General features: G+C 32.5%; 1 protein-coding gene and 1 long non-coding RNA gene across 2 annotated transcripts; both read left to right on the top strand.

Annotated features, from left to right (window-relative positions):
- Positions 1-302: 302 nt before the first annotated feature.
- Positions 303-6925, top strand: LOC142637387 (ELF3-like protein 2). The gene is made up of 4 exons (XM_075811667.1): positions 303-1671; positions 2181-3142; positions 5631-5682; positions 5807-6925. Exons 1-4 carry the CDS (start codon positions 1447-1449, stop codon positions 6782-6784), a joined length of 2217 nt encoding a protein of 738 aa, XP_075667782.1. The 5' UTR covers positions 303-1446; the 3' UTR covers positions 6785-6925.
- Positions 6926-7513: 588 nt separating this feature from the next.
- On the top strand, positions 7514-22265 carry LOC142634225 (uncharacterized). The gene is made up of 2 exons (XR_012844080.1): positions 7514-7891; positions 21776-22265. It is a non-coding gene; the product is annotated as an uncharacterized LOC142634225 (long non-coding RNA).
- Positions 22266-27180: the final 4915 nt, after the last annotated feature.

The following is a 27180-nucleotide window of genomic DNA, read 5'->3' as shown; positions in this document are numbered from 1 at the left end:
GTGTCAACATTCCTATTATCCGAATAAAAAAATAAAAAAAGTCAAATGTTAACATTGATGTCACTTAAAAAAAATAATAAATAAATAAAAACCATAAAATTGACCCCATAGCTTATTTTAAAATTTTTTTTTTCTATGTAGTTTACCGCACAATTTATAAAAACTAAAAAAAAATAAAGACATAAAGCTGAAAAAAAACAGACAAAGATGATTGGCCAAAAAAAAAAGTAACACTTGTTGCTCATTGAAACACAATCTTTAACGGATTTTTCGTTAAGAAAAAGATTGGCCAAAAATCTGGGAGAAAGAGAAACCAACATGTGGTTACAAAAAAGTACACAACCCTTCACCATGTGCGAGACTGGAAAGACTCAGTCTCTTCCACTTCCAAAGGTTGCAATATCTTGAATTTGAAGCAGGTTTTTTAGAAGGGACTATCCAACCATGTTCTGCCACGTTATCATATGGTGCAATGCCATTGTGGGTCCTAACTGAGCTGGCAGGATCTTGTAGTGAGAGTCACAAAGGAACGGAAGGAAGGAAGGGAAGGGAATTTTGTGGGTTGGTTTGGACGTGGACATGAACATGGACATGGGGCATTTCTCTTTTCTTTCCCTTTCTAAAAAGCGTTATAGTTCTATCCACTTGGGTCCCACATTGCCCACAACTCCTTTTGTTGGTTCTCCACCTTTTTTGTTGATCAGATCCTCTTTGGCGGAACCATCATCTCTTTGCAGAATCTATCTTTTCCCATATTTATCTTTCTCCACTCTTTTCTCTCTCTCTCCCTCCCTCTCTCTCTCTCTCTCTCTTTCTAACTGTTAGTTCTTTCTAGTTTTTACCTCGCGTATTCTTATATTGCGTCAACAATTTTCAGGTGTTTCTTGCTGTTTTAATGTGATTTTCAGTTTAAGTTTTGGTTTTTTTGAGGTGGGTTGGTTTTGCTTACTTTAAAAAGTACTGGTGCTTTTTTAGCAAACATTTTGTGTTAGTGTTTGTTTATTTTTGGTTTTCAGTAAAAAATGGTGATTTTCTGAAGTGGGTTGATTTTAAGTACTTGTTAATTGGTGTTTTATAATGTATTCTTGCTGTTTGTTTATATTATTCAATCAGAAGATTTGGTCAATTGAGATGGGTTGATATTGGGTACCAGTGAAGAAGTGAGTTTTTCAAAAAGTGACTGATTTTTCTGCTTGTGTACCTGAATTTTTTGGTTTATACGATTGAATTTTTCCCAAAAGTTGTCTTTTTGAAGTAGGTTGTTCTTGGGTACTTGTGGAGTTGTATTTGTTTGATGAAACAGTTAAAATTTTGTTTTGTGGTTAGGCAGGTCTTTTGGTTTATGATTGTGGGTTTTGTATAAAAGAATGGACATGGGATTTTTTTTGTGGAGTTGGTGAACATATTAGGATTTGTCAGTGGGGATAGTGGTGAAGGAAGAGAAGGATGAGAGGAGGAAAAGATGAGCAAAAGGTGTTAAGTCCTATGTTTCCTAGGCTTCACGTAAATGATACAGAGAAAAGAGGGCCAAAAGCACCTCCAAGGAACAAAATGGCTCTCTATGAACAGCTCAGTGTTCCATCTCAAAGGTTCACCCCTGGTTCAGCGTCCATGTTGCCAATTCGGTCCAAAAACAGCAGTAGCTTGGTTCCTTTGATATCCTCGAGCCATGTGAGTAAAACAATTTATGGCTTTATGTTCATTCGTCATTGCTTTGCAGTTCACATAGACAATAGTTTTGGTGTTAATAACTGATTTAAATTTACAGTTTCTGTTTGGTATGTAAGCAGTGACATATTGACATGCCTTGTCTGTGCACTATCCTGTCATAGGTAGATATTTTTGAATAAAATTTATACTGTTTGATTGAACAATGATTTTGTTATTTGAGTAAATCATGCTGGGAAGAACCTGTCTTGTTTGAGATTTCTAGTGGCTCTAGGAGGCTTATAGATTTATTGTCCCCCACCCCATCATCCCCAATTTCTGCTTCTGGTTCTGCAAGGTGGCTTTGGATTTGAAAAATCCTATCATGGATCACTTTTGATGGCAAATTTCACAGCCTTGTATTAAAATGAGTTTTACTAAACATATGGAAAGGTTTTCGGAATGAATATGAATGTTTTTACTTCTGTGGTATTTTATCTTGTCTGATCATGTGAAGTCATCCATTGTTGTAGGCTGGTGGCCACCAAGAGAGTATCTTTACTCAGCTCTGCAACTCCCCCTCTTCTCATCGGGCAGAGAATCTCCACTCTTATTCTTTCGTTGGGGTTAAGTTGGACACTAAGGTGGCAAGTCATGAACAGAATTCCACGAAGCCTACAACTTGTCAAAGTTTGAATGCCACAAGGCTATTGTCATCATCTGCTAAATGCAAATCACTTCAATCATACAAATTTTCCAAATTTAAGAGCTTCTCTTCAAAGAAGCTCGGCGATGAGGATGATAGAGTTTGTACCCCTAGCCAAGGAGTAATTCCACATCGTAGCAACAGTCAGTGCAGCAGTGATAGGGAAAAATTCCCTCGCTTGAGCTTAACCCCTTCAGTTAAACTTCAAAATGCTTCTGATGGGCAGTCAATTAGAAATGCAACCATTGACCTAAAGTCAACAGAATTTGTGACGCAGCAAGCTGAAGAGGACTCAAGAGTGTCTCAGAGTGATCAGGACCCTGGGGAAGGGTCAGATTCAATCACATCAACTAGATATAAGAATTTGGTGGATATGTCTTTAACCCCGTCAAATAAAGTTAAAAATTCTGAGTCATTAAAGAGAATGCATGCAACTTCTGATCAAGAAAAAAGAAGCAGTTTGGTGGATAAGTTGAACAGATTACCAGATTCTAATACACAGTTGCAACAAGTGTATGTGGCTGCGCAAGACAGAACAGCCCACAGAGATGACATCATAAAATGCAGAATAGGCATAGGTAAGGAAAACAGTTCAAAGTTGAGAAGTGAATCATGCTCGAGGCCATCAATTGGAGACCATTATCAATGTCTTAATGGGCTTACAAATGGCACTGAGTGTCGGGAAGAAAAGAAATGTGGATCTATGTCGGCTTTGGATATCTCCCCTGATGATGTTGTTGGAGTGATAGGTGAGAAACTATTCTGGAAAGCGAGAAGAGCTATTGTCAAGTAAGTATCTCTTGCCTGGTGATTGCTGTGTGCATTTACTTCTGCTTAGCTATTTAGAAAAAAAGAAAAAAAAAAGAAAAAAAAGAAGAACCTGTAGTAATTTATTTATAGCGTTTTAGCATCCATATCTAGATAAGATCTGCCCATAAATTTTACTTCATATGCATTCATTGGTGTAGCTTCACTAAATCATTTTATTATCAAATGAGTTCTTAATTTAAGATCTGTATCCATCCATTTGTGGTCTGGTTTGAAGAATCTGATTTATGGTTGCACATGCTTGTGCAAGTTGTAGAAAGTTTTGATAATTGATTTGTCATTGTCATTCTAATGTATTCTTGGTTATGGTAACACTTTAAAGTTCTCTCTTTCTCTCTCAGCACTAACCAGACCCTTTTTTGTGTGTTTGTTTTGGTTTTGGGAAGTAAATCATTGACGAGTAGAACTAGTAATGGCAATTGTTCTCATTTTTTCTACTGGAAACCCTACAATTAAGAATTTTGCACGTCTCTCAACATGCAACCATTAGACTCTGTTCATACTGCTCTGATGTCTTAGCTCATGCATTTACTTAAAAGTTATATTATATAGTATCATTTTTTATTGGTGAATTTGGTCAGGCCACCAATATTTTGTCTTTATACACATAAACACAATTGCTCAATACATCTAAAGTTCACAATGGAGAGATTTTAAGGGTATATACTTTTAGTACAATCATTTGATTGATAGACATTTTAAAGGAAATTATGACATGATGACAAGATCAATGAAATAAAAAGGTACAATGATAATGCAAAGGGAGAAGCTAACGATAAAGACGTACAATTAGTACTATTAGGAAAACCATCTATTCTTTAATGAAATTTCCCATCTACACTTTAATCGTCTTTCTATTGCTGGGTTCTTCAGAATTGTTGCTATTGAGACAGTTTTGTTTCTTGTGTGTATTTGTGCGAGTTTGTTTTCTTGTATACTCCAGCCCTTGTACCAGGTTACTTCAGTTCTTTTAAGAAACTCTTTTAATTAAATTTCCATTACTAATAAAAAACGTATCAGTTGACTAAAGGGTTTGGTTTTCAAGAAATGACTGACTCTGTAGCTATCTTGGAAGGTGTGTCTTCCATGGTTACTTTGCATTTCTTCCTGTCTTAAAATTGTGCCTCCTTTCCATTAAGGGTGTCAGCTGGACTGCTTTACACCGAATATAACATTTTGCAAGTTTGCAAGACTGGATCTATCCTCAGATTACTTCATCTATATTCTATCACATACATTATTCTTAAATGGGTCATTACTTACCGTAAAGACTAAAACCTTTTGGTCTGTAATTATAAAACGATTATTAGAGCAAACTGACCAACATTAAATCCTGAAGCCACTGACAAATGGAAAAAGGACCCATTTTTTTAAATAAAAAAGGAAAATTGATCAATTGGGATCGGGAAAATGTGTTACAGATTTTGCTTAACTTTGAATTGATGAGTGTTGAAATTATCAACATTACTTAACCAAAATAGTCATTTATCAATATTAATATTCTCTATTATGTAAGGCTTGCTAGAAATTAATTTTCTGATTGAGCTTGGAAGGGGAGTTTCTATATGTTTTAATGTTTTGCTTGATCGAAAATGTTGTTCTTCAAAATCTTTAATCAGCTTTTTGACAGTTTTTGTTTTGGCATGTCCAAATCTATCTTAAATACATTATATTGCTTGATCGAAAATGTTTTTCTTTCAAAGTAATCAGCTGTTTGACAGTTTATTTTTATTTTTTTTGGCATGTCCAAACCTATCTTAAATACATTATATTACAACCCTCTCTTAAGACATGGATTGTCAAATGGAATTTGCCAATACAAAAAATGTAACACATATATAGATGTGTGTCCAAATCCGGGAATCAACCTCCCCAAAATTTGGGATAAGGCCGCCTACTAGCTGCCTTTCTCAGATCCTGTGGAAGCCCTGTGTTCTAGACTTCTAGGTACCATGTCAAATTTTCAGATCATTACAGTCTTTCTTAAACCATAGACAGTATTCATGAGTTTGGGGAATGGGGATTGAAGGTGGTCAGAAACTTTTTTAGAGTGGTCTTTTCAGAGTTTTCAATTTAATATTCAAATCTGATGCCACATTTTTGGGATTTTTGGTTTACAGATTCTTACATCTTTATCAAGTAAGTGCATTTCTAATTTCGGGAATTTGTCAATCAAGAACACCTTATCTGTTTATAAGTAAAGTTCTTTTGCCTTTCTTGTTCTGGATGAACAATTTTTTCTTTATGGGTTTTACTAGACTTATCTCTTCCTTTTGGTTTTATCGTCATTTACCATGTCTCTTAACCCACACCGTATGTGCTGAATTTGCTTGGTCTAACTTCTTACATGGACAATTTTTTTTTAATAAATTATATGTTTACTTTCCAAATTTTTTATGATTGGATTTTTTAGTTTTTGATCCAACTTTTTTATGTTATTATTTTCAAGTCAACAAAGATTGTTCGCGGTGCAAGTGTTTGAGTTGCATAGACTGATAAAGGTAAGCTGGTCGTTGCTTGGTTAAACTGCCAATCTGCCTTTTCCATTAGATTTGTTATGTGTTTCCTGGTTTTTGCAATCCAGTTATGGAGAAAGTAGTTACATTACTCTTCATATTGGAACAGGTACAAAGAATGATTGCTGGCTCACCGCATATTTTACTTGAAGATAACTTTTATTTGGGCAAGCCTTCAGTAAAAATATCTCCACGGAAGAAATTGCGGTCTGAATATGTTTCAGAACCAACAGCTCCCCCGATTGTTAAAGCAAAAGATAATTCTCTGAGATCAATTCCTATCACTGAATATGCAGATGAAAACGTGGTTAGAAAGTTCCCACTCCCTTCTGTCAATTATGACACCAGCAAAGGATTGAATACCGAGGAATCAAATTTTGGGCTTCATTCTGCAAATCCTTCTCAACCACCACCAGGAAATCATTGGTTAGTTCCTGAAATGTCTCCATCTGAAGGACTTGTGTACAAGCCCTATGCAGTGTCATGTCCAACTGCAGGTTTCATGGCACCAGTATACAGCAACTGTGGGGCTATGAACCTGAGTTCAGGAAGCGGAGACTTTTTAAACACTGCTTATGGTGTTCCTGCTACTCCCCAATGGATTGGAATTTTTCCAAACACAAATCCTTTAGGCCAGACATACTTTCCTCCATATGGCCGGTCAGTCATGCATCAATCTCTATCGGGTTCAGCTATTGAGCAAACAAGCCCATTTGCAGAAGTTCAGTTAGATGGGCAGGACAATCAATTATCAGTTGGAGACATCAATCTTACATTACCTCAGCAAAGCTCATGTAACATGTCCAGCCCGGTAAATCGAGTAATACCATGTCATGATGGGAAATTCCCTGCATCAAATGGGAGTGAGTTACAGGGAAGTACAGCAAGCAGTCCCTTTGAGAGGGCCAAAGGAGATGCACTTCCTCTTTTTCCCACATCACCGACAATTAAGGCATTGGATCAAAATGTGCCAAGTAGTGAGCATCGGACACAAGTGATTAAGGTTGTACCTCACAATCCAAGATCAGCAACTGAATCAGCAGTACGGATATTTCAGTCAATACAGGAAGAAAGGAAACAATTATGAGACATTCTGAGCTGGGAATGAAGATATGCTTATTCGCTATAAACATGTTTGATTATTTTGTGTCTGTAATCATCCTGTATCTATCATATGTTAATAAATTTATAAATATATTTTTGAAAGGTTGAAAAAGCTTTCAGTTTTTGCTTTGTATTTCCATGTATGGAGTTAGGACTTGGAGTTAGGTGAGGCAAAATTTTCCTCAACAGGGATGTCGAGATTTTCCTCAGTTAGAGCGTCGAGATTTTCTTCAATTGGTTAATCAGGATTTTTCTAAATCGGGATGTTGAGATACTTCTCAACATTAGTGGTTGGCAATGTTGCATTATTAGTATTAGCTTTTAAATCATTTGAAGCTTTTCTTTGGAAAAATTAAATATGGTAGTTGACTTTTACATAATCTACAAATAAAATATAATTTGAAATTATCATGTCATTATATGGTCAACAATTTATGATCATTACACATAATAGATAAGTGTGCCCAACAATTAACCAATAAATTTTAAAGTTACAAAAAATCAATATATCTAATCTAATCTAATTTAATTTAATACAATATATAAAAGCAAAAGCTCTTCCTATAATTAAGGAGTCGTTGACACGTAAGCAAAAAATAACGTCAGGTGCGTTTGGAAAAAACGAAAAATTACAATGATTCACGATGTTAAAAGACTGTTTGGGAGCCTCTTGGTATAAAATGAAACTAATCGCTTAAAAAAAAAAAAAAAAAAAAAATCCCAACAATGGCAACGCGTTTCAAGGAGAAGGAGAGAAACCGTAACTCCTCTCTCTTCTTAGAAACCCAAAAATCAAAACCATATCCTTCCCCAAAATCAAAATCCAAAACTTAGATGAGAAAGAAGTAAGCGATCAGAGGTGCCATTCTCATGCAATCTCCGATTCTCTCACACAATGGCCACCGATTCATCAGACCAACTCAACTTCAAACCCTAGACGACGACACTACTACTACTGCTGTCACGCCCACCAGATCGCCTCGAAGAAGAAGAAGAAGAAGAGGAAGAACCAACTGATGAGGCTTCAGATTAGCCTTCTGTAACCACCGTCGATTCCGACGCCAAGTACGGCGAGGATTCGAAAAGAGAGGTATTTTTCTATTTGTGCTTTCTTTTTAATTATTGAATTGGTGTTTAATTTCTGTAAATCTACATTTTTTTTTTGTTTCTTTTAATGTTTCATAAATAATTTTCTAAAATACTAATTTTATGATATTTACCCGTTTAGGATTATAGAATAATTTTCGTTGTTCATAACTATCCTGACATATTGAAACAGTGGTTGCTGCAAATTTTCTGGGTTTTTTTTTTTTCTTAAAAGACCATAATTTGTTAATTGGGTTATATATGAATTTTTGGGTTTTAGGATCAATTAGTTCAAGTTGGTTTCTTTTTATATCTGTATACGGTTCTTATATATGTTTGTATATATTATATTAATACTTTTCTTGCTAGCAAGGTTATGGGATTTTGATTCTATAAGAGCCTATATGGGTTATATACTTATATATGATTTTTTGGATTTTAGGATACTTAATTAAATTGGTTTTTTCCTCTTCCTTTTTTTTTTTTCCTGTGTATTTGACGTTTTGAACTCAATTTGATTTTGTGAGTTTTTCCTCACATATACATTATGATTTATGATTGTGGTCTCTATAGCATTTATTCTTTTTTGGTGTTTGTGGGTTTGAAGAATGAAGTGGATTTTAATCAGAAAGTGCTGAAGCCTAACTGAAGATTTTTGGCCAAAACAAGTTTGAAGAGATGCCAGTAAACACCACAGTTTTGAAATTTTCTGATTTGCATTTTTTTAATAGAATAACTTGCATAAGTTCATGATTTGGGTGTTTTGTCATTTGATGAGTTGCCTTGAATGTGTTTGATTATAGTTGTCAATCGGACTCGCATTAGAGTTGTGACTGAGATTTATACTACTATGATTCAAAAGAACAAAAAAAAAAAGCCCTCTCTCAAAACTCTTTTTAAAAAACAGAGAATGCCGAGAAGAAACCTGCACTTGACCATAAATTAGGATTTGATTTATGATTATTTCAATGAATGAATTATGTAGACTGCTTAAACTATCTTTTGGAATTTTCTTCCAAGTTTCAGGCTTCTTTATTCTGTGTAGTTGAGAGGGAATTAGTAGCTGGAAAGTGGATGGATTTACTGCATTTTGTACTTTGATAGCAATTTTCCATTTTGACTTTCAGGAACATTCTCACAAATTTGGAGACTACTACCTCCCTTTACTCAGATATGTACTGAGATATGTACTGAGTACCTACTTACAATGAGAATAAAGCATGATATTAAGTGCCCGTTTGGTTGGGCTTTTAGGGGCTGAAATGCAGCTTTATTTAAAAGCTGGACTTCTTTGAGCATTTAGTGAAGCAAAAACGTAACTTTTGAGTAAAAGTTGCATTTTGGGCCAAGGCAAAAACGCCAAATCCAATTATGGAGCTCTGGAGCTCTATAAACAAAAAGTCCATGCACGTTTTCAGCTGTCCGTTGGGCTCGTCCTAAAATTACCGAATTACCAATTGATAAATCATTAGTTCTCTGGTGCAGCTGTCCCTCATTCCTCTCATCTCATCTCTTTGCTCCGCTAAAATCCCTGAAGCTTAACGCGTCTCATCTCTTATCTGCTCTGCCCTCTCCGTGTTGCTACCAGTCTCTCTGTGGTAAGTCATCCGTGAATCTTCTTCCTCTTCTTCAGCTTTCTTTGTCTTCTCTGATCTGTATTTTTTTTTTAAATTTATTTATGAGACTTTCTGATCTGAGAAATACATTTTGAAGGTAGAGATTTGATCAACAAAACACCAAGCAACACTGATTTGCTACCAAAAACCACCAGCTACCAACACTGATCTGAATTTTTTTTTTTTACTGAGTGTGGGAAAAAAAATTTCAGATCTTGCATGCTTTGTTATTGCTAATGATCTATTTGTTCTCTTGCTCTGCCCTCTCCGTGCTGCTACCAGTCTCTCTGTGGTAAGTCATCCGTGAATCTTCTTCCTCTTCTTCTGCTTTCTTTGTCTTCTTCTTCGTCTTCTCTGATCTGTTTTTTTTTTTTTTTAAATTTATTTATGAGACTTTTTGATCTGAGAAATACATTTTGAAGGTAGAGCTTTGATCAACAAAACACCAAGCAACACTGATCTGCTACCAAAAACCACCAGGTACCAACACTGATCTGATTTTTTTTTTTTTTACCGAGTGTGGGAAAAAAAATTCCAAATCTTGCATGCTTTGTTGTTGCTAATGATCTATTTGTTCTCTTGCCGGGTACTGAAAATTTTTTTAGCTGCATGCTTTGTAATTTTTATTTCTTTTGTGGATGCTCTGTTTGACTGAGGATGCTTTGTGGATGCTCTGTTTGACTTTTGTGGCCCAACCTTTTGGCTTACATTTTTCCCCCTTTGCTTTATATAGTAGCGGAAGAACAAGGGTAACAATTTGTTGTTCTTGTTATTTTCTTTCACTGCATAGGAAAACTGATGATTGTCAAAATTCATAAAACACAAGACTCTTTGTTTGGTTACGATTTCTCTTAAACTCACGATCCTTCACAAAATTGGCAAATTTATACATGACATGAATATGTTATTACTTGGGACCTATTAGTATATAAGTTCTTTGGGTTATGGAAAATATTAGTCATGTTGCATGGTTTGTGGTTTATATAATATATATGCTAATCCATGAAATTAATTTTGCCCAATCCCACCAAAGTTCACCCTGTGGAATTATAGATAAATCATATCAATCTACGATCTATTCAAAATCTCTTGCTCTTTAAAGACGGTTTATTTGTGTTAATAAGAATTTGTGTTGTTGATTGTGATAAGAAACGAAGTGAGATTGTGTATTAAGGTTCGTCTACTATGAAAGTCTACAAAGTCTTTTGTATGTCTATAAAGTAACCAAAACACCAACAAATAAAATAAGATGTTTCAAAAGAATATGTACAATGATTGAAAAGAGGAAGGGATCAGGTGCAGAGCCACCTTATTGCAAAGTTTTAAATTTGTTCTCTGAAAAAATATTAGTGCCCAGATGTCCTCTGAAAAAAGATAAAGAAAGTACTTAATTATAACAAAAATAAACCATGCAATTTTTAACCCATAAAAATAAAAAATAGTATGGCTAGAATAATAGAATTTTCTTTTATTTGCTTATCCCATTAATATAAGTTTGATTTACGAGCATGTAATTAATATATGGAATTAATTTTTTTTAAACATCTTATATTTGGAACCAAGTCTTTTTGTAGTTATTGGCAGTGGTGTTGTTGTTAACTTTCCAATTGTGTGTCAATGTTTGATTAAGACTCAAACTGTTATATTAAAAACTTAGAGGAGATTTAACATTGCGAATGATAATAATTGAAAGAATAAAAGAGAATTTTAAAACATTACAATAAAATAATTGTGATATTTTTGGGTATACACATCTATAGTCAATTGGGCAACTTATATGTATATACGCATGGACGTAGTTTCTTTTAATTGAGTGAGAATGTGAGATGATTCAGGTTGGATTGTCTACATACATGCACCTATGTGTTTACTTTTTTTTATTTTTAATTTTTTTTTTCATAAAGATAAATAAAATTTCATTTTTACCATATCATTTTGGTGCTTTCTTCCTCTGCTTAACAGATTATTTACTATGATTGGAAGAATTTTTTTTTTTTTCTGAATTACTATGACTGGAGGTTGAGAATTAGAATGACATGATTTTTATCATATTTTTCTAGAAGATATTTTCCTTAATTGCTTAGTTAATTAGTATTAGGCAATAGTTTGGTGCTGGAAGAAGGATAATTTTTTTGTTTTTTTTTAAGGAAAATTAATGCTTAAATGCACTCATGAAAAGAAAAGTAATTTGGGTGTTTTTTTTTATTATTTCATTTTCTTTTCTTCTCATTCCTTTTGACATCCAAATGGAGGGTTGGTTTCTATGACTTTATTTACAGCGTCAGTGTATAGACTTTTAGTCACACTTTTTGGGAAGCTGAAACAGATAAAAAAAGAATGTATTTTTAAAGTATTGGGTTGCTTCAAATTTTTTGTTGTGTTTGATTTGTTTTCTCGGCAACCCAGAAGAGAGTTATTATTATAGATTAATGGCTATTGTTCCTTTACTTGTTTAGTTATTTGTTTTTGTTGATTGGAATTTATAGTGGTTTGAATCTTGCTATGATTGGTTTTGTGTAGACTTGTAGCTCATAATTCTAATAGAAAAAAGACAAAAGATTGGGTTTGGGGTCTGAAAATCAGAGGAGAGTTAAGTATTTTATTAATATGTAGTTAGTTGGAGATAGTTTTTATTTATTTATTTTTATATTATTGTTATATGAGTGAAATTACAATTACATTTTGTAAGAATTACTCAAAGCTAAAAAATTTCGAGAGAAAGGTCCACAGAATCTAGAACAACTTGAGATAATGTTTAGGGATGTTACAGCAACTGGGGTAGCTGCATGGACCCCTTCTTCAAATACATTACCTCCAACAATGCCAAAAGAGGGTGTTGGTGATTCAGATGGTAACTCCGAATTTAAGGATAACCAATGTGACATGAGTTTAGACATTGATAGTTTGCAGCAAGGACATACTAGTCAATCACGTAGTTCAGGACAAAAGCGAACTAGTGAATCAATACTCTCACAGAAGAAAAAGAAGAAAATAGGAGGAGCTGCAATGTTGAACAATCGTATTAGTCAATTAATAATGGTATGTCAGAATAGGTCTAAAAGTACTTCTCGAGAGTCACCAAGTTCAATTGATAATGTCATGACGATTGTGAGAGCACTTCCTAGAGTGGAAAGTACGTTTGTGGTTCAAGCGTCCATTATCTTACTAAAAAGGTCACATAGGGAGATGTTCCTAACTTTCAAGGACCCAGAGTCACAGCTGGAGTGGCTACAAAAAATGATTTATAACCAAAAGAAGTGACTAACCTTATGTGGTATTAACTATGTTGTATTAACTTTAAACTAAGTTAGCTATGTTGTATTAACTATGTTGTATTAGTTATGTTGTATTAACTTTAAACTAAGTTATGTGATATTTAGTATTAGCTTTGGACTAATATATGTGTAATGTAAACACATTTGAAATTTTCATTACAGTGTTATGTACACGATGTTCTGAATTGTCTTGGTACGTTCAGAATTGTCTTGATTGAGTATTTGTTACTTTGTTGTGTAGCTTAAACCAATATAGATGATTATAATGGTACTCATGAGAGTGGCCATTTTATGGAACTATTAATGGATGGGGATTACAGAAATTATTGTAATGATCATGATGATGATAATTATACAATGCTGACAATAATAATGATGGTGCGGACAATAATAATGATGGTGATAACAATGATGATGATGATGGTGAGAGTAGTGACAGTGATGATGATAGTGACGGTGATTCTGATGATGATGATGATGATAGTAATGACGATTCTGACGAGGAGTTTTACCAGCTTGTGGCAGTTACCTGTGAAGCAGTTGTGACGTATTTCAGTAAGTACATTAATAAGACTCTTTGTTATGATTCTGAACAAACAGAGTGGGATTGGCTGAGACGCTATATGGAAGGTAATGAGAATTTGTGTTACAATATGTTTAGAATGAAAAAGGAGGTGTTTCGTAGTTTGTGTCAAGTTTTACAACATCACTTTGGACTTCAACATTCAAGGAATATAAGGTTAGAAGAGTTAGTGGCAATCTGTTTAGTGATAGTTGGTCATGGAACATGTAACCGAATGGTTCAAGAATTATTTCAGTATTCGGGTGAAACCATAAGTAGACATTTTGAGAAGATGATCACTCTGTTGGGTGCTTGCTTTGCAGCTGCATATGTAAAGCCTTCGGATCCAACTTTTAGTGAAGTTCCAAGCAAAATACAAGACCATTCAATTTATTGGCCACATTTCAAAGTATGTGTACTATTGTATATTTGAATAAGTGTTATTGTCTATAAGATAATACAGTGCATGTGGAACTGAAAACTATTAATGTTTTTATTAGGATTGCATCAGTGCGATTGATGGCACACATGTGATAGCAATTGTACCTATTGAAAAGTCCATTCCATATTTTGGAAGAAAGAGATATCCAACCCAAAATGTGATGGCTGCATGTGACTTTGATATGTTATTCACATTTGTTTTGCTTGGATGGCAAGGTACAGCACACGACACCCACATTTTTCTTGATACTATTCGTAAACAAAGTAACAACTTTTCACACCCTCCACCAGGTTTGTAATTGATTAATCAATTGTTCATTATAATGACATATTGTGTGTGTGTTAATACAATTGAATTTTTTTGTCTAGGAAAATATTATGTAGTTGATTCTGGATACCCAATAATAAAAGGCTATTTGGCACCATACAAAGGGATATCATACCATCTTTAGGACTTTCGAAGGAGAGTTGGAAGCCCTACAACTAGACATGAAAAATTTAATCATGCTCACTCATCTCTTTGATGTGTGATTGAGCGCACTTTTGCTGTGTGGAAGAATAAATGGAGAATTATCAGAAATGTGTCATCTTTTCCATTCCATATCCAAATACTTATTGTATATGCTACTATGATTCTTCATAATTTTGATAGACTAAATGATAGGGATGATAGGGAGTTCATAAACGCCAATCAAGATTCAATTTCTAGAAGAGAACATAATAGTGAAGTAGGTTGCAGTTATGAGCAGAACTCAGAATCTTTAACAGACCCTGCAATGGTGGTTCTTCTTGATTCCATTACTAATTCCATTTGGGAGGATAATAATTAGTAGTTGTATTTTTTTTATTTTTTATAATATCATGTAGTACAATTTATATTTGGGTTATTGGTATGTATTTTATCATCTTTTTTACATTTTTGTGTTGTACAATTTAAACTTAGGTTATTGATATGTATTTTATATCTTTTTATATTTTTATATAGCACAATTTAAACTTGAATTATTGGTATATATTGTATCATTTTTTTACATTTTCATTTTGTGCTTCATAATGATAAATATTATTTAGATTTAATTAATATTAATAAAAAGTCATTAATGGTAATAACAAATAATTATGACACTAAAAAAGAATAATTGCCCAAACATTATTAAAATAATACCAATAATATATATTTACGCTCTGTTTGTTTCAGCATCAACATTTTCTGAAAAATTGTTCATTTTTCAAAGAACATTTTCTAGAAAATTATATCATTTTCCAGTGTTTGATAACGACCTTGAATATGAGCTTGAGAATGTTTTCTGGTGTTTGGTATGCAAATTTTTATTTTTATTTTTATTTTTTATATTTCTTGTGTAATTTAAAACATGCGTATTATGTAAACTAACTAATGTAATCAATATTAAAAAAAAAAAAAAAACCAATGATGAATTTGGTTTTCATACTAAAATTTTGACAATAGATACAATAAAACTTAGTTGTCAAATGTTCATGATCTCTACTACTCATTTTACTTATATATATGGACAGGAACGTCCACACACACACACACACACATTTATATATATATATATATATATATATATATATATATATATATATATATATATATATATTAACCATTTGCCTATATACATAAAATTGATAGGAGAATACATCTTTAATAAGTACAAGATAACAATAACTTTTCATTGTCTACTCTTTTTGCTAATACACTAATTGTCTACTATAGTCAACCAGAAGTCTTTAATATTACTCAAAATTATGTATTTATATAATGTATCTACATAATATATCATCACTACATAATATATGCATAATGTATCTATCAACAAAAAAGATTATGCTATGTAAAAGTAATTTAGAGCTATATAGGCACTATGTTTAAAATTTTCGTCTTTTACTTCATTCTTTCTTTCTTTCTTCCTTCCTTCTTTTTTATTGTTTATATATTTTTTTTAGCACTTTTATGTGCAAAAAAAAAAACTTATACATGGAATCCATCAAACCAAAAGTTTCTTAGAGAAAAAAATAAAATCAAGTTTGAAATTCAAAGTAAAGAATTGAGATTTTGGTAGAGAGGAATGAATAATTACCGCTGCAAATATGTTCTCTTTTGCAAGTTGGTACAGAGGAATGAAATAATTACTGAGCAATGAGAGAAAAAAAAATCTTCTCAAAAAACTGTGTTATAAAGGGGAAGAGAAATATGGAGAGAGAGTGAGAGAGAGAGATCTATGGAAGAGGAGAGACCAGAGTGAGTGATAGTGAGAGTGTGAGGAAAGAAAAAGAAAAAGGAGAAGAGAAAGAGTGAGAGTGAGAGAGCGTACTGTGAGATAGAGATTGTTTTCCAAAAAAATTTTTTGGAAAACAAGCTATAAAAAACAAGCCTTATTTTTATTAGGATTTTCCATTGACTAAAGATAGTTTTCCGTTGACTAGTTTTTTTTTGTGCTACCAAACATTAGAAAATGTGGAAAACTATCTTTACAGAAAGTTTTCCAGCAAAACAAACAGTGTTATTATTTATTATTTATTATTATTATTATTATTTAGTAAGTATATGAAGTAGTTGATTTAAGTATGAAATAAACTCTCTTATATATACATTTTCATTTTTGGTAATTTATCCTTCAAACTGCAACTTTTATAGTGCTAGCCAAACACTCAGTTTTTTCAAAAAACATTTTTTAATAGTTTTTACCAAACACTCAGTTTTTTGAAAAAACACTTTTTCATTATGCACTTTTTCAAAAAGCCCAATCAAATTCACCCTAAATCTTCATCAATGAAAATGGTGTCCTCACACACTATATATAAAAGAAACTGAGGAAACATTAAATTTTTATAGTTATATTTTTCCAGTTTCTTTCATTCCTGTTGTAACAGAGAGACAGAGCTAAGTTAAATATGCAAAGGGTTAAACATTATTTGAATTTTCATGTTTTATTAATAATTTTGTTGTGTCTATTGCTATGAAACAAATTGGAAAGCTTGGAAAGGGGTACTTTTTACATCTCTGATTCCTATGTTTTTAGTTATTTTTATTTTTCAACTGAGTCAGTATAGCATATTGAATTGTATTGTGACTGTCTAGATCAGTTATATGTTTGCTTGTATGCATAAAATTTTTTCTTATAATGTCTATTGAATTTTGCATAAGATTTTGTATCATGACTATAATGTATTGATGTTAAATATGGTTCCCCATATTTTCATATTTTCATGGTAAATTGTTAAAGCAATAAAGCACAATCTTGATACAGAAGTTTGATAATCTTATACAACTTATTTTGGTATTGCATGTAATATTACATAGGCTATTGTTTCTTCTCATCATCTTTTGAGTAGTTGAGTGCATGATCAATTGCTTAGTGGAACACTATGGTGTTTTACCCATAGAGACAGACCAAATTATAATTGTTAGATAATAATGAAAAGGGTAATGATAAGTGCGAGTGATATCTCATCATAGTGTTCATCAAAATTTGGTTCATATTATGTTCAGATATATAGATCTAGCAATCCAACTTTTTCTTTCCATTGCTTCTCTTCTCTTCCTTTTTTTTTTTTAAAAGAAACATAATGATATCAAAATCTTATAACTTTATTGCTTCTAATGAAACCATTTTTACAATTATGTACAATCGTATATACTCTCATCATTCCACGTATTTCTATAATTATGCACAGGTTATCATTTTCATAACTCTTATCTTTTGAAAAAATTCATATCCAAAAAAAAAAAAAAAAGAGGAGGAAAATTATAAGTGAAACTCATGATTAGATATAAAAATTTCCGTTAACAAGCTTTTACAATAGATTGATTATAGTTTTTGTTTTGTTTTGCTTTGGAATGCTCTTCAACATATATACTTGGTCTTGTGTGACTTTAAATGAAGCTAAGCATTGTTGGCAATAGAAATTTAATAGCAGAACAAATGAAAACCTAAAGCAAAAGCTATTTATCTGTCTTAATTTGGGAGTGAGAACTTGGTTTTGCTGCATTACTCAATCAAGGTTTAAGGTTTGGTTGACTTTTTCCCTTTTTATTTTTATTATTTATTTTTTCAATTTCTTGAGTTCTATTTTATTCTATTTTCTTGAATTGATTATGTTTTGTCGATGACTACATGCTAAATACTTGGCTACCCAATATCAAAACATAAGTTGGCCTAAAAATTTTGAGGAATATGTTTATGTTGTCATTGCTTTCACTGCCATCATTCTGACTTCTGTTTGTGCTGATGTTGTTAGCATGTACAGTTGTACTCTTTTTTCTTTTATCAAAGAAAATCTTATTATTTCATTGTTGTCCTGTAAAATTGTTGGAAATTTGGAATTGTTTTAGTTTTTTTACCATTTTTACAGCAGCCTAATAGAAGGTTGGAATTCTCCTTAAATTTTTTCACTACAATTCAGACTAGCTCAGTGATGACATTGTGTTGGTTTTTGAGAGATTTTAGTTTGTAATATTGAGGGTTCTATAATTGCTAATTTCAATTTTAAGCCAGTTTTGTATATTTAATTTGTGGTCTCTAGCATTTTATTTTTTTCAATGTTTGTGGGTTTTGGTGTTTTGGGCTGCTCTGAATAAGCGTATGATTCATAAAGTGTTTCATGTACTGTAACTATTGATTTTTATAATTCACATAATTTTTCATATGTCCGTGCATCCACCCTTTGGTGTTAGTTCTTGAATTTTTATTGAAAATTTTGCTTCGCAACCCAATGAAGAGATAAAAAGAAGGTAGTGGGCTGATTTTCTATTGATGAGTAATGGAATGTTAGGGATGTGCTTTAGCAATACAACATTTTTAATCAAAAGAAGGGGTTACATATTAGGTTTTACTTTTTCTGGTAACAGAGGTTATATTTATTATATGTGTTTGTTAAGGGTTGCTGCATTACTCAATCAAGGTTTAAGGTTTGGCTACCTTTTTCTATAATTTCCTCTCTCTTTTTTCCCAATTTCATGAGTTCTGTTTTGTTTAGTTTTCTTGAACTGATTGTGTTTTGTCGATGACTGCATGCTAAGGGATTACTAAATCAAAGTCTTCTTTTAGTTTATCTAAAGTCTTTAACTTCTCATTCCCAACTACTTAATGCTACAAAAGGGTCCTGTCACTGATAAAGGGTCCTCTCACTGATAAGACCATTTATTATACTTCATTAAGAGTTACTGAATTAATTTGATAGGTCAAATTCTGTTTTCATTTTTACATAAGTGTCTGTAGATTGCAGAGTGACATGATTTGGAGGTAATAATAGATGAAGCTTTTTCTTTGTGTCCATTAAGGGTTGATTTTCTTTTAAGATTTTTTGGTGGGCTTTGATATCACCAACTATAGATTTAGACGCTCTAAAAAACACTTATGGTGGCATGGCACATAATATTTAACAATGCTTTTACTTGGTTCTCTTTTAGAATAGCGTTTTGTTATTTCCTATTGGCTTTTCTTTCATATATGGTTGTTAGAGACAATTTTGTGATGCCATCTCTAATCACCTATGTTTTGTATTCTATGTTTTGTTAATAGCCATATTTGTAAGATGGATGGTTTCAAATCTGAATGTTTGGGGAATACAGTTATTTTGTAATTTTTTGTAAGTAAAATTATTGGTTTTTTATGTTAATTGCTGAGTTTTTGGTCCTCTTTAGAATAGCGTTTTGTTATTTCCTGTTGGCTCTTCTTTCATATATGGCTGTTAGAGACAATTTTGTAATGCCATCTCTAATCACCTATGAAAATGTTTCCAATCCTTAGATAGTTAAAAGTAGAAAACATAGACATGTTTGATGCCTGCAGCCCATTGTTATTAATGAGTGACATCTTTGAGAAGAGGATCCCATTAAAATTGCATTATCAAATTTAAACCATAACTGAAATATAAAAGTTGCATTTTATAATTTAAAGATATAACATTTAACCTAAAGCGTAAGAGCTGGACATAAAGAAATTACATCTCCATAGACTTATGGGGGATAAACTTGGTAATAGATGTGTTATCTCATATAAATTGTGTATTCATTTATTTACGTTTTGTATACAGGTGAATATTATGATGAGGAGGTTGCTGGTAGAGCGTATGATCTTGCTACCTTAAATAGACAATCTATATTAATAGTTAAATGAATAACACATTCAGTTTTATACAAGGTTGAGATTTCTCAATTATATACAAAAAATTGTAATATTTAGTTTGATTTTTATACATGGTTCAGATTTCTCACAGTTAAACTGGCCTTCATTTGGGTTCTATTCAAAATTTTGTTGCTTTAATACAATTGGTAGGCTTCACCCATTGTTTCTTACATTTCTATATTTTTACATTATAAACATTGTCTGCATTTTCCTTTGGTGTAGTAGGTATTGTCATAAAAAAAAAAAAAAGTGAAATTGATAATTTGGTATAAATTAGTGGCACTACATTTTTGGAATCACTCTTATATTGAGATTGTGATTTTTTTTTTTGGGGCTAAGTGAATTCAAATATTTTTTTTTTTGGGCTAAGTGAATTCTGTGAGATTATTAACTAATGTGGTTGATGTGATTCATAGGTTATTACTATAGGATTTGAATTTCATGATATTTTAATTATTAATTACTGTTAGTTGAAGACATTGGTACTTGCTTCTAGCAAAAACAAAGACAACTATTATCTCTCTTGGACCACCCTGAATTTATTTTGTTTATCTTTTTGGAACTTTGGAACATGCTTTAAATAATTAACTCTTTTTTTTTTTTTAGAAAAAAAATAATTAACCCTTGGAGTTGAATGAAAGAAAAAAAAAAAAAAAATCACATTCTTTCATTTTCTTGAGTGCATGTGTGATGAAGGAAAACATTTTTTTTTTTTTGGGTCTATTTCAAATTTTGTTGAATGAGCAAGAAATTTCAAGATTACATTTCATTGTCTCTATGTAAGACTCCGTGAATTTAGGTTTCTTTCTTGCAATTTTTAAAATTTTTTTTTGTATTATTTAATTATGAAATTTTTAAATTTTCACCTATAGTTTGCATTTTGTAATAAATAAAAGTGTCCCACACATTGTGCAGGTCATAAGCTAATATATATAAAAGCAGAGACCTCATGCGGGAGTGCATGAGGTGCTGCCATATTGCACTCTAATAAGGTAGTTTTGCAAAAACATGGGGTGGCATTTAAAAAAAACAAAAGGTTTTGCCCAAAATCAAAGTTCATAGCAAGCCCAGGCCCATTTTCAACCCCAGCCAAACTCTAATAAGAAATAATAACTACAATTAACGCCAAGTACAATTAACGTAGTGGCTTTGAAGTTCTCTCTTATGACACAACCCTCTCCTCTTCATGTCACTTACAAAACCCAAACGTTCTCCTCAATTACACCAACTCATCACTTTCTACCTCTAGCTATTCTGAGTTTTGATCTTTCACTTTTCCGTTTCAATCTCAAATTTAAGCAATGACTTCAAAGGGCCTCAAATACATGATCGAGATTTTCTATGCTTGGCATCAATTTCGCCAGGTCCGGAAATCTCTCTAACTCTCTCTTAAAAATAAAATGTCCCTTTTGTTTCCATAGAAAGTAGCACTTCAAAGATTTTTTTAGAAATTTTTTTTTGCCAAGACTAAATGGAATTTGAACTTTGAGTTTCTATGTGGTCTTTTAACATTCTGAATGATGATTTCAGGAATTGAGGATCGACCCAGAAGATCAACCTCAAGCCAAATAGTCGACTTGTCAATTTGTTTAACCTACTTTTGAGTTTTTTATATTATAATTTTTCTTTTTGCATGGTGTAGTTAAATTCTTTTAAAAAAAATTATGTTAATTTGTTAATCCATACCCATCAATATCCAAATGTATGTAAATAGAAATGGATCCTATAGATTTAGGATTGAAGCCAACACATAATCTGCTCATGAATATTAAAACTGAGGAACAAATACTTGAAAGTAACAAGAAGAATGTAAAGGCTTGAGTTGAGTTTCTTTTGGTGCAGGTAGTTGTCCAAGGCTCCAAGTAATTGGCAGTGATCTAGGGTCCAGGTAACATTAGTCACGTAAAATAAGTGTAGGGACATAACTAGAAATTCAAGACTCTTAAGGTAGTGTACGCAATACAGCATGTGCAGAGGTATATGTGTTCACGACTTTTTTCTGGATGTTGAAGAAGCCACAAGATTTTCTGTGTAGATACTAGATACAAATAACTTTCCCATCCAGGTCCCATCCAGGGCTTAACATTTGTAAAGTCCAAAATTAACTTTGTTATTCATGATGTATATATTCCACTCCATGTCTTCCCTACTCAAATTTTTCATGTGTTTTATGGTTGCATTAGAAATTTTAGTAATTTTCTGTTCTAGGTATGTGTATATATATATTTGATGGATCTGTTCTAGGTATATTACAGCTTGCCAGATGCATATTATCAATTTGGTTGTTAATACTTAGGCTCTATAATGATTCTATAAACTTGAAAATTGTTAATATTAGTTTTTATCCTTCCAATCTTTGAACATTTTTTTTAAAAAAAAAAATTTTGGTTGGATCATGGTCCCCAAAGACTCAACAAATTTCCAATAATTGTATTGTTTGTAGTTGCAACTATCTCAGTTGTGCATCAACTGTTGCTCAAGATGGGAGGGTTGGCATGCCTATCCATTGAAGGTTGCTAGGTTCGTGTTTTTTATCATCTTAAGATTAGTCGAGCAGCCTAAAAAATTAGTCAACTACTGATTCTTTAATTTTTTTTTTTTATAATTATTTTAGTTCTAGACTTTGAATCAGTTTAAATTAGAAATTGCAACTTAGCATATGACATTCTTTGAATATGTTTGAAAAAATTACTTCCAAATTTGTCACTAACGCTACTTCTCTTGACTATATGAAACTCTTTTCGAATTTATTAGTTCTCCAACTTGGATCATGATTTTAATAAAGTTGATCTATGGATGAAATTCACAGAGGCTCCTTATTAAAATTTTCTTTTGGGCCTTAACTACGGTGTTTGATTACTACAAAGGCAATTTTTCAATAACTAATGACATATTTGCAACACTTGGATCGAAAAGTCATGGTGGCAATAATGTCCCTTATGTGTAGGACATTTTTAGGGTATTAGGTCTTGGTATGTATCAGCAAATTCTTGAGAAATACATAATGAGAGTTCCAAGTAGAAGACTTGGTCTTGGTGCCAAAGGATGTATTTCTTGGTGCCCAAGAATGTATTTCTTAGTGCATTCAACCATAGATAACGTATATTAGAAGCTTCAAGGGTGCTGAAAAACTCATTATAAATGAATCCTTACACTTCTATCGATAAGTTGAACAATGGTGAGATGTCACCCCTTTCGTTTTCTTTATAAAGATGGTTGTGGTTAAAGAAAATTATCTTCCTTCTCGACTCTATTCCATAGTGATACAATGATTGAGAAATTATGTGTTGGGCTTAATTTGGTGTATCTTTATTGTAATTAGTTGAAAAGATTCAAGAATTACTTGGAGAAATGTACTTCATAATGATTTGGCAATTTAAGGGAATTTTTGCCCCATGTTGATGAGATATATAGTTTTGATATCTATTTCTCAAACCATTCATTGCTAGATAGGAGTTAGGTTAATACTCACAAACCAAACCAATTATATGCTCACTCTCTTTCAAAGGATGTGAAAATAATAATTGTGCAAGTAACTTAACCGAAATAATTAAATAATTGTGAATTCACTCACTTAACATACATATTCTTAATTATGTTATAGTATTTATCAAAAAAAGAAATGTTATAGTAATTCATGTTTCTTTTTCTTTTTTTTTTCCCGCTTTTTTAATATATAATATAATTGATGCTAATTATGTAAATATTATACCACAAGATTTTTTTTATATATATATTTTTTTATGGATCATAAAAATTGGTTAGAAATTGTTTAAAAATAAAATTATAAATTATCCGCGCATCTCGCGGGACATCATCTAGTTTCTTTAATTATTTACCCAAAAAAGCATCTCTCTAAATTTTTTAAGACATCATGGATTCGTTTGGTATGTGTGTTTAAATAATAATTTTCAATTCTTTTGAAAACGTGTGGGTGAAAAAATATATAAAAATACGTACAATATTGTTTAAAAATTAAAAATACATGTTTAAACGCATGTATCAAATATGTAAAAATACATACCATCTTCTTTAAACACATGTATCAAATATGTCACAAATCACTAACAGACAAAACTACATAAAAAACATATAACATAACATGGCCTGCAATAGATGTTGACGTGTTGCTGGTGTTGTACTGTTGCATGTTGTGCTTGTTTATACTTTTTCATTAAACAAAGAGAGAACTGCTGGCTGGATAGCTTTTTATCTTTATTTAAAAAAAAAAAAAAAAAAAATTGCCATTGATTAAAGAGAGAAAGATGAGTTTAGACTCTAGAAGTTTACCTCTCTGGTTCTCTCTCACTCTTTCTCTCTTTCTCTTTAGTCTCTCCCTGCATCTATGTCTCTCATCTCTGCCTCTCTTTAAATTTTCTTCACAATTTAATCAAACAAGCATTAGAGATTCAGATATGAGAAGGAGGGATACAATATTCTCATCCAAAAAAAAAAAAAAAGAGATTGGATATAAATTACCAGGCTTGAAACAAATTGCAAAAAATAATATATTATATATATACTAATTTTTTTTTAAATCCCCCCCCCCCCCCCCCCCCCCCTCCCCAAAACCCAAAAGCTCCGTCCCTGTCCATGAATGTATTGAACAAAATCTTTGTTGGAGTCATTCTTTGCCATATAGATGAAATTTGATAAAAAGGCACCGAACCTATTGGCAATTGTTGATAGTAACAGATATGCTTAAACAAGAAGAAAGGGCAATTTATATCAAATTATCAATGTAGACTCATTCATTGTTGGTTACTCGAGACCATTGCAATGAGGGCAAGCTCTGGTCATTGAAATCCCAGTTTCCTGCCTCTTTTCATTCATTCTTTCCTAAAGTTCCTTCCTAAATATTTCAACTCTCCAAATAATTTGGGGTTTCTTTCTTTCTTTATTTTTCTTTAGTCTTTTGCTAGTTTGGACATGTATTTGATTACCGGGTACGGGTTGCTTAAGTATCATTCCCTGCAGAAAGATTTAAATCATAGCACATAGGGTCTTTCACAAATTGTTGAAATGTTGAGGGAGCGAGAGTTACAAAGATTCTATTCTCGTCAAACTATCTAATATTCCGAATAAAACAAGCTCTTCCAAATCCTGTACTCAGAAAATGGTCACTCCCCATTTTTGTGAATGTGTGAATACCATTTGGTTATGAGTTAAACATCTTTCCACAAAAATTAATGTGCGGAGTATAGTTTGCAAACTCTTTGAAGATGTCAACAGGCCAACACCCTATTGCCTCATTTTGGACTACGAGCCACCACATTGAGTACTGAAACTGAAACATAAATAGAATCGTGTGAACGATGGGAATTAAAAAAAAAAAAGAAAAGTTTTTTGAAAAAAAAAAGAAAAGTTTTTTGAAGAAAAAAAATAAAAAATACTCTTCAAAATAAAAAATACTAAAATATGTTATTACTACTGTACCGAACGTTATTTTTCTGTAAGCCCAATATCCACAAAGCCCATCACAACAATGCCACAAGTACAGAGCCTGAAACTAGCTGGACCTCGAATCCTAAAGTATCAAGCGCGAATACATACTTTATTGAGCCACAAACATGGTCCGGGTGATCCTCGTCACCCCACCAAAAGCTGGGAAGCACTGCGAAGCTAGTTACAACATGAACCGCGAATGTGAAGACCTACTTGGTCGAGGAATGCAACTTCCCGAGGAGATTAGTCCCAGTGAGCTTGGTGAAGCCTAGGGAGTATTGCTGCCGGGCAGTTCATCTAGTGGTGGAACTAGTTCCAATGCCACTCTCACCACCTCCCACTATCAACTAAACGCCCACTTAAGAGTAATAACATTGGACCTCTCCTCCTACTCACCATGAAAACAATCATGACCCTTCCACTAGCCTTGAGCTATAAATAAGAGATGTGAATTTGAGAGTGGGGGTTGGCATTTTGAGAGTAAACACTGAGAGAAGAGGGTGATCATTCTAGAAAAGAGAAGGAGAACGATTATGAGAGTACAGGAAACAAGGGTATTTGGGTCGCCGGACATAGGACTATCCCTTGTAGGAAATCCAAGAGCCCACAAAATAAATAGATTGTAAGCCCAGATAGGAGTTTGGCTTTACAGCTCCTTTTGGGCACGCACAACTATGATATGAACTCTAATGCTAATTTAATAAATGAAACAAATTTATTAAATTAAATGCGAGTTTTAATTGACTTTTGAAAATTAGAAACTGAAAACAATTCTTTGCATGTTTTCAGTTTCACAAATTAAGTTTTGAGAACAGTTTTTATTTTCTATCTATTTTGGGTTGCCAAATAGAAAATAAGGAGAAAAAACAATTACCAGACATACCCTTAGGTCCTTAGGAACTCTTGGAGCATTGTTCTCGGACTACCTAAGAAATTAAATTATTACACAACAAGTAATTAACGAGACATTTAAATTTTGGTTCTCCTTATAAAGGAAACCAAATATATATACACCACTAAATTACAAACTCCATTATTGGTCATTGATAACAAGATACGATAGGTATTGGTTAATATGTTAAGTTGTTAACTACACTGACGGGCAACAATTTATTTCTACTATTACACCATTTAGAAAATAATATTAGCACAAAGAAAAATAGTGAAGAATACACAAAGAACAATCACATGACACAAGATTTACGTAGTTCAGTTCTAGGACTATATATGCCTATAAAGTTCTAGTGATTTCACTGTGTTAGGGAAAATAATACAAATGTTGCCTACAATCATCAAACCCTAATTTTGAAGCTCGGACTATCGATTCTAGCTTCTGCTTCATGGACTACGCCTCACAAAAATCTTATTAATATACTATAGTAATGCTTCTAAGTGGGGTTGGTTATAAAATTGAATAAATCAAAAAAAAAAAAAAAATTCTCCATATATCCCAACAGTTTGAAGATCCCTTATTGGGCTTTGAGAATTCGCTCTCCTTTAGCAGGAGATATGCAAATTGAAAAATATATTCCCTATTCAAATTGCCACCTAAATTTGCACATCACTTGGGCTTCTTTCACTCATACGAATAGACTTAATCGCCTTATTGGCTTCAAAATAAAGGAATACATAATCTTAATCTATTAAGTTTTCTTTCCACTGGTTTGAGATTAGGTCAATAAGTGAACTAATATTAACACATCGAGACATTATTCTGTAAGATTAAGTGGTGGGTAACCATTTATCGTCTCAAACACCTACATCCTCACCGTTTCCAATTCTCCATTTGAGACCAAGGGATA

Source organism: Castanea sativa, chromosome 5, assembly GCF_040712315.1.
Source record: "Castanea sativa cultivar Marrone di Chiusa Pesio chromosome 5, ASM4071231v1".
In the NCBI taxonomy this organism is placed as follows: domain Eukaryota; kingdom Viridiplantae; phylum Streptophyta; class Magnoliopsida; order Fagales; family Fagaceae; genus Castanea; species Castanea sativa.
This window is presented reverse-complemented; position numbering and strand designations above follow the sequence as displayed.